This window comes from Eubalaena glacialis, chromosome 3, assembly GCF_028564815.1.
Source record: "Eubalaena glacialis isolate mEubGla1 chromosome 3, mEubGla1.1.hap2.+ XY, whole genome shotgun sequence".
Lineage (NCBI taxonomy): Eukaryota > Metazoa > Chordata > Mammalia > Artiodactyla > Balaenidae > Eubalaena > Eubalaena glacialis.
In genome coordinates this window covers 5,676,642-5,693,460 of record NC_083718.1, presented here as the reverse complement: position 1 = coordinate 5,693,460, position 16,819 = coordinate 5,676,642, and the positions used below count along the sequence as shown (strand labels likewise).

Below are 16,819 nucleotides of genomic sequence, written 5' to 3'. Positions count from 1 at the left end.
AGGAACACAATGGTTCCTGTTAATACTGAGAGGTATCAAGATAGTTTTCTTTGTTTTTTATTTTTTTCAGAGCCTTGCACATTATCTTTTGATACAATGGAAAGTAATAATTTGCTCCTGAAATGGAGTTTTGACAATAGGCCATATATTTTCCACGGCGAGTATATTGAGTTTCTTTGTAAGAGAGATACTTACATAACTGAGTTTCCTATTATCGGATCGGAATTGAGAGTGCAATGTGACAGAGGGCAGTTAACATATCCAAGATGTATTCAAAGAGAAAGGTAAGGAGAGGCTTGTACCTGCAACTATTTTTTTTCTGTTCAGGTTGTTATTCATGAGATTCATTATGTTATAAATTTCAGAAACATTAGGTTCTACAACAGTCCTACTTTATGGTCATTATAAAAGGAAAAATATCACGTTGTCTTTATTTTTTTAAACCAAGCCAACTCCTAGACGTATTAACTAATTCAACAAGCTTTCTGAGTGGTCTAAAGTCAAAGCACTGTTTGCTATTTGATATTTGGACTCTTTGGCAATTGGGTAAATAAATCAATTTGAGCGATATTTAAATGTGGAAAAATTAACCTACATGTTCTGAGATAAGAGAAAATCACATTTTCTCCCATTTCTCATTAGCGGTTCGTAATAACGATGGGAAACACAGTTGTACAAACTTGATACTGAGGGAAAAGCATGTTAATAACAAAGATTAATATTATGGTATTTGTTTTCAGGAACACAGTTCTATATAAGAATTTGGAAGTTATTTCTGAAGTGTTTTCTCATATAGCAATTTTTAAAATATATTTTCTACTACTTGATCAATGGAAAACAATCCTGTTCTTTTCTTAGAGAAACGTTAAAAGAATGCAATAAAATAATGTAATTCATTTTATTGCGTCAGAATTTTGCCCCCTTTGAAGATACATTATAAAATGGGAATTATACTCTAGGTTCAACTAGGAACATTTTTAAATGACTTAACGGCAAAGTGCATGTGGTACTCTTCTAATGGTTATAAAGAATGAGCTATATGAACTACATAAGGACAGTTTTTTAGATACTTTGAACATTTTAGAAAAAAACATTCATAAGACACACACAAGCGGAAAACTTTTTTATTTTTAATTTTTAATTGCGGTGAAAATCAGAGTAGAAAAATGTATGTGCTATTTAAATTTTGTATTACATCTTGCATTTCCTATTTCTAAGAGAAAAAGGAATAAGTAACTTAGAAAAAAAATTGTAGAAAATGGTGTTAGTGTAGTTAATGACATTGAGTTTTTAAAAAGAAATTGGTGGTATAATTTACCAGGGATGGTTACTTGCTTTTATCAGTACCTCATTAAAACAAGGACCAGTTATATGAAATATTGAAGGGCTAAGACTGTAATAAATGCTTGACCAGAAATGATGCTTATTTCAACCCCACCTTCTCTCTCTTTTTTTCTTATCAAGGATGTTGTCTTATCAAGAACCCTTAAGGACATGAAAATGAATGGCAGAAAGAAGAATAACATTTTGACACATCATAAAATCCTTTATAAAACATAATTGTTAGAAGAAAAATGTTGAATTAAAAACCTCTGAGTTTTTACTTACATGAAGATTTGAATCTAAATTGTTTACGCTGGACATTTTCTTTATTTATAAATAAAAGCTACACATGCTGTTGTTTCACTTCTGGTTTGGATGACTTGACATGTGACCTCATCTTTGCTGCATGTCTTTCATCTATTAAAACATCAATCTGCACACCAAAATATTTCTGGTTCCTAATGCCAGTTCACTGGACTATATTGTCTTCAATATATGTGCAAAAATTCACATTAGTCTTTATCGTCTTTGTTAATATCAGGGTTTTCTGTTACTTTGAGTTCAATATTTATGTCAACACAAAAGAACCAACCACACTAGAGCTGAGAAACTATACATCATGTTAGAGGATTTACTTTATTAAATGAGCCGAGACTGCCCTTCAGACTTTCTAAGTGTAAAGAACTTTTCAAATTAACTGTACTATTAGCTACCATTTGTTAATAATCAAATGGTTTGTGAATTAGTGAACCTTCCACATGTTTAAATGTTGCCCAAAGAGCACAGCTATGAAAAAGAACAACCCTTACTATTTTTATATTATACACTGTTAAGTTTTTTCTTAGATTGGGTAATTAATGGAATCATGCAGATTCTGAAAAATAAAATCTGAAGTCAGAGAGACCTTCAAGCACCAAAAAATGGTGTGTCAGTAATACTAGGACCTGTCAGAGGCCTGAAATACTGTGTTGTCACTTTTCCGTGTGAAAGAGAGTTACTCACCCAGTTGCTATTACGGCTCATTCACAAGAACTACCTGGTTCTAGGACCCTTGTTAGGACTGGTTGTTGTTCCCAGAACAGCACATTTTTCCTCCCTAGAAGGTCTTCAGTTCATCTAACTCAAGACCTTATTTTCCCAGTATGATGGCATTCTTCAAACCCCAACGTACAATTCCTGCTCCTGGACTATGAGAGCTTCTCTGGAAATGAAGCCACACTTGGACTTAGCTCTGTGGATTAAACATGAATTCATTTGATGTTCAAGCATGTATGTTTTAGAACCGTCCTTCCTTGAGTTCATATGCATTATTTCAATTAATCTCCAAGAGTAGTTTTTCACAGTGGATCTCATAAAATTGAAATTTGACTGAAATAGCAATAGGAAAGTATTAATCCTTTCCAATTAATTCATCGACCAATCCATTAAGAAATGATATTGATCAGGTGTGGTGTCCCAGGAACCATGCTAGGTAACGCAGGATTCAGAGATGAATAACATTCAGCTCATTATTTCAAGGAACTCACAAAATAAGGAACTACTTAGTTTAGGAAAAGAGTTAAACTTGTATTATTGGTCATAAACTCTGATGCCTGGGGGCAGGCACAACACGTGGGTGGGTGAAGCAGGTCTAGTGGTGTTTCTGGGGAGCTGCTCATGGCATGCGCTCTTTAACCTGGGTAGCTTGCTAGCTTCCCGATTTTAGTGTTTAAATGTGGGTTTCTGCATTTTAAAAGTAATGTAGCAATGGTACATAAAGTTTTGTAAGTTGAAAAAAGGTATTAATCTTTTTCAATTAATTCATCAATGAATCCATTTATAAATGATATTGAGTACCTGCTTTATCCCAGGAAACAGATTCGCTCAAGGAGGATAATTGTCATGTGGGAATATTGTATCCAGTATTGCCATATCTTCTGATTTGTTAATTGTGAAATCTACTGATTTTTATATGGGGGGGGGGCGCCTAAAAAAATCTGTGACTCACATCGTGGCTCATCAGCAGTCAATGTGTAAACTCCAAATGCTAAAGCAATAGAAGTGTGAAAAGTGCAGCGATGGAGCATGTAAAATGAGTGGCATTGAGGAAGCAGTAATCAACTTTTTTGATATTAACTGGGCTGTAGGAAGATTCCTGGAAAAAGTTAAGTTTACAAGACTAGGGAAGACATTCCAAGTAGAAGGAATGGCACACACAGAGTCAAATACTGAGCACACACTATGTGCCAGGCCTGAGCCTCCACACTGGAGTACAGCACTGAATAGGACACGTTGTTTCTGCTGTTAGGAGCTTGTGCTCCAGGTAGACAAGAAAGATATTAAACAAATCCTTACAAGATGTGGTGTGTCAGGAAAGATCCTGTCTTAGGCAGCAAGGACCAGGAGGGACCACCTAGCCCTGGATGCCCAAGAAAGGCTCCTCTGAGGAGGTAATAACGGAGGCTGAGATTTGAAGGCAGAAAAGAAAGCATTTCAGGTAGAGGAAAGAACACTTGGAAAACGGCAAAGAGCATGGTGTTTCCAAGAAGCTAATAAAAATGCATACTGGATTGAGCGGAAAGGAGGGAAGGAGAGAGTAGAGGAAGGACTTTGTCCTCCAAATTAAAGATGCCAGAAGTCAGTGATTGAAATGAGATGCTTAGAGTGGTTTTTAAAAAGAAAAAAGAAAAAAAATGGTTCTGAGAAACCTAGGGGCAGGACAGGAATAAAGACGCAGACATAGAGAATGGACTTGAGGACACGGGGAGGGGGAAGGGGAAGCTGGGACAAAGTGAGAGAGTGGCATGGACATATATACACTACCAAATGTAAAATAGATAGCCAGTGGGAAGCAGCTGCTTAGCACAGGGAGATCAGCTCGGTGCTTTGTGACCCCCTAGAAGGGTGGGATAGGGAGGGTGGGAGGGAGATGCAAGAGCAAGGGGATATGGGGATATATGTATACATATAGCTGACTCACTTTGTTATACAGCAGAAACTAACACACCATTGTAAAGCAATTATACTACAATAAAGATGTTAAAGAAAAAAAAAAAAAAGACACCACTGACTGCAGTGAGGAAGGCTGGTCTGAAGGGTGAAAGTGGAGGCACAGGAAAAACACTTAGGAAAATACCATCATCCAGGCAAAAGAGGATGGTGTTTATACTGGAAGCAGTGGCAGGGATGTGCAAGGTAGCCTGAGTAAGGTTTACTGAGGAGTGAAATTGTCGCCATGGCAACTGATTAGATGTAGGGGGAGTGAGGCAGAGAAAAGGGTTCAGGAGGACTCCATGGTCCCTGGCTTAACCAAGCCGATGGGACACCCATTTAAGTGTGACAGGAAGATGGAGGGAGAAGCCATGTGAGGACTTGAGTGTAGGCATGAAGATTTTAGTTTTAGAAATGTTATTTTTAAGGTATTTGTGGCGTACATAGCCAGGTAAACATATTAAGTAAGCAGCTGATTCTTGTGGTCAGTACTGGGATGAACCACCCAGACTGCTTTCGGAAACAAGATGTACCTCTCAGCTGCGGGGAGCTCTCAGTTGTCAGCTCCCAAGGGGGTTGCCTCAGCCAAAGAGAACCTTTCTTCCCAAGGTCATAGCTTCTCCCCAGGGTGCCTGCACCAATGACCGGTCAGCAGGAGCTATAAAGAAAAGTCCCCTCACTCCAACCCAGGACACATCTAAAGGGTCACCCAGCTTCAGAGCTCCCCGTAGAGCTGGCTGATGCCACTGGTTGCAACTTCACCACAGCTCAGCTTATCCCCATCTGCTTCCTTCCTTTCCCTTCCACAGGTGTGGATTCTAAGAGTCGTCCCGCAAATCCTCTCGACTGCTAATTTCCATCTCATAGCCTGCTTCCCCGGGAACCCAGTCTGTAAGAGTTATACAAGCCTGCATATCAGAACAGAGCACTGGGCCTGATTTGGAGTCATCAGTGAATAGATGTCTACTAAAACTAAGGTAATGGATGAGTTTTTCAGGGTGAGGTTAGAAGTAGGCTTAGTTCAGGGCTTTGAGGGTATCCAAAATTTGGTGACTGGCTATAGGAAAAGGTCTAACAAAGGAAACCGATCAGGAACGGCTGGACTGGTTGAATGAAAACCAGGAGAGTTGAGGACCGGAGATGCTGCTTGGATATCGTTGATCACATTGGATAATGTTGCTCCTTGGATATCGTTGACCACCTGGAGAGGAATGGCATCATTCAGTGTAAAACTGAGACAGGAGCAGATTGAGGAACAATCGGAAGGTCCAGAAACAGAGACATGAGTGTGATGAATGTGGCAGTAAGTGTGACAGTGAAGGGGAGAGGCGTGGGGTGGCTTGGACTGGGACGTGAGGATAGAAGAGGACTGTTTGAATAAAATGGGAGAAATTTGCACCTATTCAAATGAAATGGGAATGGGTTGATAGAGAAGGACAGGTGGGAGATCATGGGGAAAACATGGCATAACGGATGCAGAGGGTTCCTGAAGCAGTGAGAAGAGATGGGACCCAAGGCAGAAGTAGAAGGCGGCTCTTGGCTGGGAGGAGGGACTGGGTTTGTGGCTGGAAGGAGGGGCTTCCGGCCCCCTGGTTTCTATTCCCTCCATGAAGGAGGGGAGTCACCTGCTGAGAATGTGTCAGGATGTGCAGGGAGAGAGGCTAAAGGGCTGAGGAGATCAGAGAGCGTTTGGAAAAGTCGTGTGGAGTCCTGGAGAGGGAAATGGTAACAGGAGGAAAGGATGACTTGACGAAGAAGCATGAACCAAGCAAAGTGGTCTGGGAAACTAACCGCTTCATTGAATTATCTCTTCAATTAGATGTGCGGGATGTTGAGCATCATGTTTCAATAATGACCATTTTACTTTTTAGAGAAATTTGTGTTGTATGACATTTTTATCATGGTGAATAGGAAAGGAAACTTTGCTTAGCTGATTTGCCATCCTTGCGGGGCGAGGTCACTCAGTCAAAGATCAAAGGATCACTGACGTGGTGACCACCCTAGGGCTGCCCAGTTCTGCACAGAGAAACTTTAAATTTTCAAAGGGAAGTTAAGAACTCACAGATAGCTGCCTATTTCTTCATAAAAAAAGAAAGATCAAAACACTGAAGAACATCACACCTTCAAACTGAGTTCAGGGGCACGCAGCATGATTCCTTTGGAGGAAAAATGGAGAAAATGGACAGAGTAAAAAGTCAAACAGAAACGGAGAAGTGGTTTGCCTAATATACTTCTTCTCAAATACAAATTGAAGACCAGGTGTTAGACAGTATACAAGGTTTCCGTTTGACAGGGATTTTAACTTGTTTTTATATACTTTCAGAATAGTTTGTGAGAAAATAAAAATCCAGTTTTGTATTTACTTAGCATCAAGTACATTTTTCTATAATCAGATCTCTTAAGAATTACAATTTTAAATAATTTATTATTTTTTCAAGTATAAGAGCAGCTCTGCAACATTGTAAACAGCTCAAACAATACAAATGTAATGGGATAAAGAATGAAAATTTCCTTTATTCTTCCCAACACCCCAGATGTACTTCCTCAGTCTACAGAACAACAATGAAAAGCATTTGCTCTGTCTTTCAGATGTAAATAGGCACACTTAAGTATGTATTTACATACACACATGCATATTTTAATTTATACGTATATACATAAATTGAGATGTATATTACATATCATACTGTATATTATCCTAAGTCTTTTGTTTTTTTCTTGATATATGATAGACCTATCCCCATAACAGTAAACCCAGATTGATCTCACTTTTTATAATATCTGCATAGTATTTCATTAGCTAGAGGTAACACACTTTATTTAATTATTCCCTGATTGATGGACTTTTGATTATCTTCCTCACTTCCCTCCATTCTACTTTCCTTCTGTCCTTCTGTCCTTCCTCCCTTCCTTCCTTCATGGGTTATAAGTGGAAATCAAATAAAAATAATGTAAAGCCAAAATGAAATTGTAGAATTCTAAGTGTATTTAAAAGAACAAATATAAAAGATCTTAACATTCAATAGACTTGGATCATGGAGGAGAGGGAGGGAAGGAGAAGGGAGAAGTCGTAGCTAATTTTATTGTTTCCCGTGAGAGGGACAGATACACATTGTCCCAAAGCTGAGGGAGTAGGGTGTTATTAAAAGATATTTGCATAATGATGACTTATCCCGTTTCTCTCATTTCTCAGGAAACTCCAAGGATTTGGGGAGCTATGAGCCGGGAACTGTGGCTAAAAGCCAACTATATACTTCTCATATATTTTGGTCATCTGAATGATCATTTATACATTTTTCCTACAAATTTACACTATCACGTGGTATATACACACACCAAGAGGGAACCCTAATGTAAACTGTGGACTTTGGGTGATATTGATGTGTTGCCCTAGGTTCATTGATTGTAACAAATGCCCTACGCTGGTGCGGGGTGTTGACAGTGGGAGAAGGATAGTGTTGATAGCGGGGGATAGGGTGTTTGCGGGAGCAAGGGATATATGGAAACTCTGTACTTTCTGCTCAGTTTTGCTGTGAACCTAAAACTGCTTTAAAACATAAAGTTTACTTTTAAAAATGAAGTAATTTGTACAATAAATTGTATGATTACCTTATCCATCCTTCACTGTATTCTTCTTTATTTTAGCATTAGAAAATCCCAATTTGTATCTGGAGATATGACTTCCTGTTAAGAGATTATGTTTCCTAGCTTCCCTTGAAGCTTGTAGCCCCGGGAATACCTAGCGGTAAGGTTATTGCCTAAGAAGACATCAAATTAAGAAATACTAAATTTTAACAACTAGATACTTATCATATACTATGTTTCAAAACGTTGTATAATTAATATGTGTGATCTTCACAAAAGTGCTTGCATAGTGAGTATATGATTGTAGATATTTTACAGATGGGGAGATGGAAGCCACACAATTCATAATATATTACTGCAGACATCACATCTGTCTCATTCTCGTGCCAGGACTCAAATTCATATTAGTCTGTCTTTAAAGACTGTACCATTAACAATTTTATACTGCTTCTCAAATGTACAGGATGGTTTATATAGAATTCCATATAATTTCACACAATATAACAATACATTAAAAGAAGCAAGTCAAAGTATGGTTCTCTCATAATACTTTTTTAAAATTAATTTTTATTGGAGTACAGTTGCTTTACAATGTTGTGTTAGTTTCTACTGTACAGCAAAATGAATCAGCCATACGTATACATGTATCCCCTCCCTTTTGTATTTCCTTCCCATTCAGGTCACCACAGTGTTCTCATTTGTTATCTATTTTATACATAGTATCAATAGTGTATATGTGTCAATCCCAATCTCCCAATTCCTCCCACCCCCCCCTTTCCCCCTTGGTATCCATACATTTGTTCTCTACATGTGTGTCTCTATTTCTGCTTTGCAAATAGAATCATCCATATACTATTTTTCTAGATTCCACATATATGCGTTAATGTACGATATTTGTTTTTCTCTTTCTGACTTGCTTTACTCTGTATGACACTCTCTAGGTTCATAATACATTAAAAGGTGGCACAGTTGTATTACTCTGACAAGGTTAGTTGTCAGGTTTGTGGAGGATATAAAGAAAGGCAAGAAAGGGAGGAAGAAACTAGCTTTGTTTTAATTGTGCAAAACCAAGCTGGTAAAACTGAAAAGTTTCCATTACCACACCTGTCTTTTACTTTACTCCCACTAAAGATAAGTCTGTTTGCAATCCTGACTGAAATATGCTATTCGAGTTTGATGATCTTTCTTGTTATGATGTGTGTGTGTGTCCCACACCAAATGATTCTTCGATACCAGCAGGGTGTCCTACAGTTCAACGCAGTTCTGACGCTGTCTACCTGGCAGCAAGAGCCGGATGCCACAGGTTACGGGCTCAGGCCCACAAGACTTCCTATCTCCCCCCAACTTCAGAAGCCAATTGAAAGTCCAATTTGTCACCTGTCCTTCTGACCAACTGGCTATACATCAGAGGTTCCCATGACCTCTTCCTCGAGTTCAATTACTTTGCTAAAGTGTCTCAACAGAACGCAAAGAAACGTTTGGTTTACTAGATTCCCAGTTTATTACAAAAAGATATAACCCAGGAACAGTCAGATGGAGGAGACACACAGGGCAAGGTGTGAGGAGGGGCGCAGACTTTCCAGGCCCTCCCAGTGGCCACTCTCCCAGCACCTCCACATTCTCACCAGCCTGGAAGCTCTCAGAACCTGGTCTCTTTAGGTTTTATGGAGGCTTCCTTGCATAGCATGGTTGATTAACTCATTGACCTCTGGCAACTGATTCAACCTCCAGCCACTCTCCCCTCCCTGGAAGTTGGGAGCGAGGGGGAGGGTAGAACTGAAAACTCCAACCCTCTAATAATACGATTGATTCCCCTGGCAACCAGCCCTTAGATGCTTTCCAAGTCACCTCATTCATATAAAAATGATACCTTTATCACTCGCATCACTTAGGAAATTCTAAGGGTTTTTACAAGCTCTGTGACAGAAACAGGGACAAAGACCAAATACAGGTACTTCTTGTTGCATGTTTTATATTACATTTCACTTGACTGTGCATCTCAGATATTGCATTTTTCACAAATTGAAGGTTTGCTGCAAGCTTGCATCAGGCAAGTCTATTGGTGCCATTTTTCCAATAGCATTTGATCACTTTGTGTCGCTGTGTCACATTTTGGTAATTCTCACGATATTTCGAACTTTTTCATTACTATTATATTTGTCATGGTGCTCTGTGATCTTTGATGTTACTATTGTAATTGTTTTGGGGCTCCGTGAACCACGTGCTACAGGATAGAGAACTTAATCAGTGAATGTGTGTGTGTTCTGGCTGCTCCACAGACCAGCTGCTCCCCTGTCTCTCTTCCTCTCCTTCAGTCTCCCTGTTCCCTGAGACACAACAATATTGAAAATAGGCCAGTAACCCTACAATGGCCTTGAATGTTCAAGTGAAAAGAAGAGTCACAAGTCTCTCACTTTAAGTCAAAAGCTAGAAATAATTAAGCTTAGTGAGGAAGGCATGTCAAAAGCTGAGACAGGCTGAAGCTAGGCCTCTTGCGCAAAACAGCTAGCCAAGTTGTGAACACAAAGGAAAAGTTCTGGAAGGAAATTAAAAGTGCTACTTCAGTGAACACACGAATGATAAGAAAGCAAAACAGCCTTATTGCTGATATGGGGAACTTTTTAGTGGTCTGGATAAAAGATCAAATGTTCCCTTAAGCCAAAGCCCAATCCAGAGCAAGGCCCTAACTCTCTTCAATTCTATCAAAATGAGGAAGCTGCAAAAGAATAGTGTGAAGCTAGCAGAGGTTGGTTCATGAGGTTTAAGGAAAGAAGCCATCTCCATAACACAAAAGAGCAAGGCGAAGTAGTAAGTGCTGATATAGAAGCTGCAGCAAGTTATCCAGAAGATTTAGCTAAGACATTTAATGAAGGTGGCTGCACTAAACAACAGATTTTCAATGTAGAGGAAACAGCCTTCTATTGGAAGAAGATGCCATCGAGGATTTTCATAGATGGAGAGGAGAAGTCAATGCCTGGCTTCAAACCTTCAAAGGACAGGCTGACTCTCTTGTTAGAGGTTAATACAGCAGGTGACTTGAAGTTGAAGCATTATACTTATTTTAAGAAATTGCCACAAACACCGTGACCTTCAAAAACCACCACCCTGATCAGACTGCAGCCATCAGCATAGAGGCAAGACTCTCCATCACCAAAAAGATTACGACTCACTAAATGTTCAGATGAAGGTTAGCATTTTTTTGCAGTAAAGTGTTTTTAATTAAGGCATGTACATTGTTTTTTTAGACATCATGCTATCACAAACTTACTAGACTACAGACTAGTGTAAACATAGCTTTTATATGCACTGGGAAAACCAAAAATCACGTAACTAGTTTTTTTTTTTTTTTTTTTTCTTTATTGAAGTATAATTGCTTTACAATGGTGTGCTAGCTTCTGCTTTACAACAAAGTGAATCAGTTAAACATATACATATGTTGCCATATCTCTTCCCTCTTGCATCTCCCTCCCTCCCACCCTCCCTATCCCACCCCTCTAGGTGGTCACAAAGCACCGAGCTGATCTCCCTGTGCTATGCGGCTGCTTCCCACTAGTTATCTATTTTACATTTGGTAGTGTATATATGTCCATGACACTCTCTCACCCTGTCACATCTCACCCCTCCCCCTCCCCATATCCTCAAGTCCATTCTCTAGTAGGTCTGTGTCTTTATTCCCATCTTGCCACTAGGTTCTTCATGACCTCTTTTTTTTTTTTTTTTTCCCTTAGATTCCATATATATGTGTTAGCATACTGTATTTGTTTTTCTCTGACTTACTTCACTCTGTATGACAGACTCTAACTCCATCCACCTCATTACAAACACCTCAATTTCATTTCTTTTTATGGCTGAGTAATATTCCATTGTATATATGTGCCACATCTTCTTTATCCATTCATCCGATGATGGACACCTAGGTTGCTTCCATGTCCTGGCTATTGTAAATAGAGCTGCAATGAATATTTTGGTACATGACTCTTTCTGAATTATGGTTTTCTCAGGGTATATGCCCAGTAGTGGGATTGCTGGGTCATATGGTAGTTCTATTTTTAGTTTTTTAAGGAACCTCCATACTGTTCTCCATAGTGGCTGTATCAATCCACATTCCCACCAACAGTGCAAGAGTGTTCCCTTTTCTCCACACCCTCTCCAGCATTTATTGTTTCTAGATTTTTTGATGATGGCCATTCTGACCGGTGTGAGATGATACCTTATTGTAGTTTTGATTTGCATTTCTCTAATGATTAATGATGTTGAGCATTCTTTCATGTGTCTGTTGGCAATCTGTATCTCTTCTTTGGAGAAATGTCTATTTAGGTCTTCTGCCCATTTTTGGATTGGGTTGTTTGTTTTTTTGTTATTGAGCTGCATGAGCTGCTTGTAAATCTTGGAGATTAATCCTTTGTCCGTTGCTTCATTTGCAAATATTTTCTCCCATTCTGAGGGTTGTCTTTTGGTCTTGTTTATGGTTTCCTTTGCTGTGCAAAAGCTTTTAAGTTTCATTAGGTCCCATTTGTTTATTTGTGTTTTTATTTCCATTTCTCTAGGACCTGGGTCAAAAAGGATCTTGCTGTGACTTATGTCATACAGTGTTCTGCCTATGTTTTCCTCTAAGAGTTTGATAGTGTCTGGCCTTACACTTAGGTCTTTAATCCATTTTGAGTTTATTTTTGTGTATGGTGTTAGGGAGTGTTCTAATTTCATACTTTTACATGTATCTGTCCAATTTTCCCAGCACCACTTATTGAAGAGGCTGTCTTTTCTCCACTGTATATGCTTGCCTCCTTTATCAAAGATAAGGTGACCATATGTGCGTGGGCTTATCTCTGGGCTTTCTATCCTGTTCCATTGATCTATATTTCTGTTTTTGTGCCAGTACCAAACTGTCTTGATTACTGTAGCTTTGTAATATAGTCTGAAGTCAGGGAGCCTGATTCCTCCAGCTCCATTTTTCGTTCTCAAGATTGCTTTGGCTATTCGGGGTCTTTTGTGTTTCCATACAAATTGTGAAATTTTTTGTTCTAGTTCTGTGAAAAATGCCAGTGGTAGTTTGATAGGGATTGCATTGAATCTGTAGATTGCTTTGGGTAGCAGAGTCATTTTCACAATGTTTATTCTTCCAATCCAAGAACATGGTCTATCTCTCCATCTATTTGTATCATCTTTAATTTCTTTCATCAGTGTCCTATAATTTTCTGCATACAGGTCTTTTGTCTCCTTAGGTAGGTTTATTCCTAGGTATTTTATTCTTTTTGTTGCAATGGTAAACGGGAGTGTTTTCTTAATTTCACTTTCAGATTTTTCATCATTAGTATACAGGAATGCAAGAGATTTCTGTGCATTAATTTTGTATCCTGCTACTTTACCAAATTCATTGATTAGCTCTAGTAGTTTTCTGGTAGCATCTTTTGGATTCTCTATGTATAGTATCATGTCATCTGCAAACAGTGACAGCTTTACTTCTTCTTTTCCGATTTGGATTCCTTTTATTTCTTTTTCGTCTCTGATTGCTGTGGCTAACACTTCCAAAACTATGTTGAATAATAGTGGTGAGAGTGGGCAACCTTGTCTTGTTCCTGATCTTAGTGGAAATGGTTTCAGTTTTTCACCATTGAGGACAATGTTGGCTGTGGGTTTGTCATATACGGCCTTTATTATGTTGAGGAAAGTTCCCTCTATGCCTACTTTCTGCAGGACTTTTATCATAAATGGGTGTTGAATTTTGTCGAAAGCTTTCTCTGCATCTATTGAGATGATCATATGGTTTTTCTCCTTCAATTTGTTAATATGATGTATCACGTTGATTGATTTGCGTATATTGAAGAATCCTTGCATTCCTGGAATAAACCCCACTTGATCATGGTGTATGATCCTTTTAATGTGCTGTTGGATTCTGTTTGCTAGTATTTTGTTGAGGATTTTTGCATCTATGTTCATCAGTGATATTGGCCTGTAGTTTTCTTTCTTTGTGACATCTTTGCCTGGTTTTGGTATCAGGGTGATGGTGGCCTCGTAGAATGAGTTGGGGAGTGTTCCTCCCTCTGCAATATTTTGGAAGAGTTTGAGAAGGATAGGTGTTAGCTCTTCTCTAAATGTTTGATAGAATTCGCCTGTGAAGCCATCTGGTCCTGGGCTTTTGTGTGTTGGAAGATTTTTAATCACAGTTTCAATTTCAGTGCTTGTGATTGGTCTGTTCATATTTTCTATTTCTTCCTGGTTCAGTCTCGGCAGGTTGTGCATTTCTAAGAATCTGTCCATTTCTTCCAGGTTGTCCATTTTATTAGCATAGAGTTGCTTGTAGTAATCTCTTATGATCGTTTGTATTTCTGCAGTGTCAGTGGTTACTTCTCCTTTTTCATTTCTAATTCTATTAATTTGAGTCTTCTCCTTTTTTCTCTTGATGAGTCTGGCTAATGGTTTATCAATTTGTTTATCTTCTCAAAGAACCAGCTTTTACTTTCATTGATTTTTGCTATTGTTTCCTTCCTTTCTTTTTCATTTATTTCTGATCTGATCTTTATGATTTCTTTCCTTCTGCTAGCTTTGGGGTTTTTTTGTTCTTCTTTCTCTAATTGCTTTAGGTGCAAGGTTAGGTTGTTTATTCGAGATGTTTCCTGTTTCTTGATGTAGGCTTGTATTGCTATAAACTTCCCTCTTAGAACTGCTTTTGCTGCATCCCATAGGTTTTGGATCGTCGTGTCTCCATTGTCATTTGTTTCTAGGTATTTTTTGATTTCCCCTTTGATTTCTTCAGTGATCACTTCGTTATTAAGTAGTGTATTGTGTAGCCTCCATGTGTTTGTATTTTTTACAGATCTTTTCCTGTAATTGATATCTAGTCTCATAGCGTTGTGGTCGGAAAAGATACTTGATACGATTTCAATTTTTTTAAATTTACCAAGGCTTGATTTGTGACCCAAGATATGATCTATCCTGGAGAATGTTCCATGAGCACTTGAGAAAAATGTGTATTCTGTTGTTTTTGGGTGGAATGTCCTATAAATATCAATTAAGTCCATCTTGTTTAATGTATCATTTAAAGCTTGTGTTTCCTTATTTATTTTCATTTTGGATGATCTGTCCATTGGTGAAAGTGGGGTGTTAAAGTCCCCTACTATGATTGTGTTACTGTCGATTTCCCCTTTTATGGCTGTTAGTATTTGCCTTATGTATTGAGGTGCTCCTATGTTGGGTGCATAAATATTTACAATTGTTATACCTTCCTCTTGGATCGATCCCTTGATCATTATATAGTGTCCGTCTTTGTCTCTTGTAATTGTCTTTATTTTAAAGTCTATTTTGTCTGATATGAGAATTGCTACTCCAGCTTTCTTTTGATTTCCATTTGCATGGAATATCTTTTTCCATCCCCTCACTTTCAGTCTGTATGTGTCTCTAGGTCTGAAGTGGGTCTCTTGTAGACAGCATATATATGGGTCTTGTTTTTGTATCCATTCAGCCAGTCTGTGTCTTTTGGTGGGAGCATTTAATCCATTTACATTTAAGGTAATTATCGATATGTATGTTCCTATTCCCATTTTCTTAAATGTTTTGGGTTTGTTATTGTAGGTGTTTTCCTTCTCTTGTGTTTCTTGCCTAGAGAAGTTCCTTTAGCATTTGTTGTAAAGCTGGTTTGGTGGTGCTGAACTCTCTCAGCTTTTGCTTGTCTGTAAAGGTTTTAATTTCTCCATCAAATCTGAATGAGATCCTTGCTGGGTAGAGTAATCTTGGTTGTAGGTTTTTCTCCTTCATCACTTTAAGTATATCCTGCCACTCCCTTCTGGCTTGCAGAGTTTCTGCTGAAAGATCAGCTGTTAACCTTATGGGGATGCCCTTGTGTGTTATCTGTTGTTTTTCCCTTGCTGCTTTTAATATGTTTTCTTTATATTTAATTTTTGATAGTTTGATTAATATGTGTCTTGGTGTGTTTCTCCTTGGATTTATCCTGTATGGGACTCTCTGTGCTTCCAGGACTTGATTAACTATTTCCTTTCCCATATTAGGGAAGTTTTCAACTATAATCTCTTCAAATATTTTCTCAGTCCCTTTCTTTTTCTCTTCTTCTTCTGGGACCCCTATAATTCGAATGTTGGTGCGTTTAATGTTGTCCCAGAGGTCTCTGAGACTGTCCTCAGTTCTTTTCATTCTTTTTTCTTTATTCTGCTCTGCAGTAGTTATTTCCACCATTTTATCTTCGAGGTCACTTATCCGTTCTTCTGCCTCAGTTATTCTGCTATTGATCCCATCTAGAGTATTTTTAATTTCATTTATTGTGCTTGTCATCGTTTCTTGGTTCCTCTTTAGTTCTTCTACGTCCTTGTTAAATGTTTCTTGCATTTTGTCTATTCTATTTCCAAGACTTTGGATCATCCTTACTATCATTATTCTGAATTCTTTTTCAGGTAGACTACCTATTTCCTCTTCATTTGTTAGGTCTGGTGTGTTTTGACCCTGCTCCTTCATCTGCTGTGTGTTTTTCTGTCTTCTCATTTTGCTTATCTTACTGTGTTTGGGGTCTCCTTTTCACAGGCTGCAGGTTCGTAGTTCCCGTTGTTTTTGGTATCTGTCCCCAGTGGCTAAGGTTGGTTCAGTGGGTTGTGTAGGTTTCCTGGTGGAGGGAACTAGTGCCTGTGTTCTGGTGGATGAGGCTGGATGTTGTCTTTCTGGTGGGTTCGTCCATGTCTGGTGGTGTGTTTTGGGGTGTCTGTGGCCTTATTATGATTTTAGGCAGCCTCTCTGTTAATGGATGGGGCTGTGTTCCTCTCTTGCTAGTTGTTTGGCATAGGGTGTCCAGCACTGTAGCTTGCTGGTCGTTGAGTGAGGCTGGGTCTTGATGTTGAGATGGAGATCTCTGAGAGATTTTCGCCGTTTGGTATTACGTGGAGCTGGGAGGTCTCTTGTGGACCAGTGTCCTGAAGTTGGCTCTCCCACTTCAGAGGCA

At 38.7% G+C, this 16,819-nt stretch overlaps 1 protein-coding gene across 1 annotated transcript in view; it reads left to right on the top strand.

The window, feature by feature from the left end:
- F13B (coagulation factor XIII B chain) overlaps positions 1–1,498 on the top strand; it is a 36,286-nt gene extending 34,788 nt beyond the window's left edge. The window contains exons 11-12 of the mRNA XM_061185284.1: positions 71–284; positions 1,465–1,498. Of these exons, the coding sequence (XP_061041267.1) occupies positions 71–284; positions 1,465–1,498 (248 nt within the window). The remainder of the gene's footprint in view (positions 1–70; positions 285–1,464) is intronic.
- Positions 1,499–16,819: the final 15,321 nt, after the last annotated feature.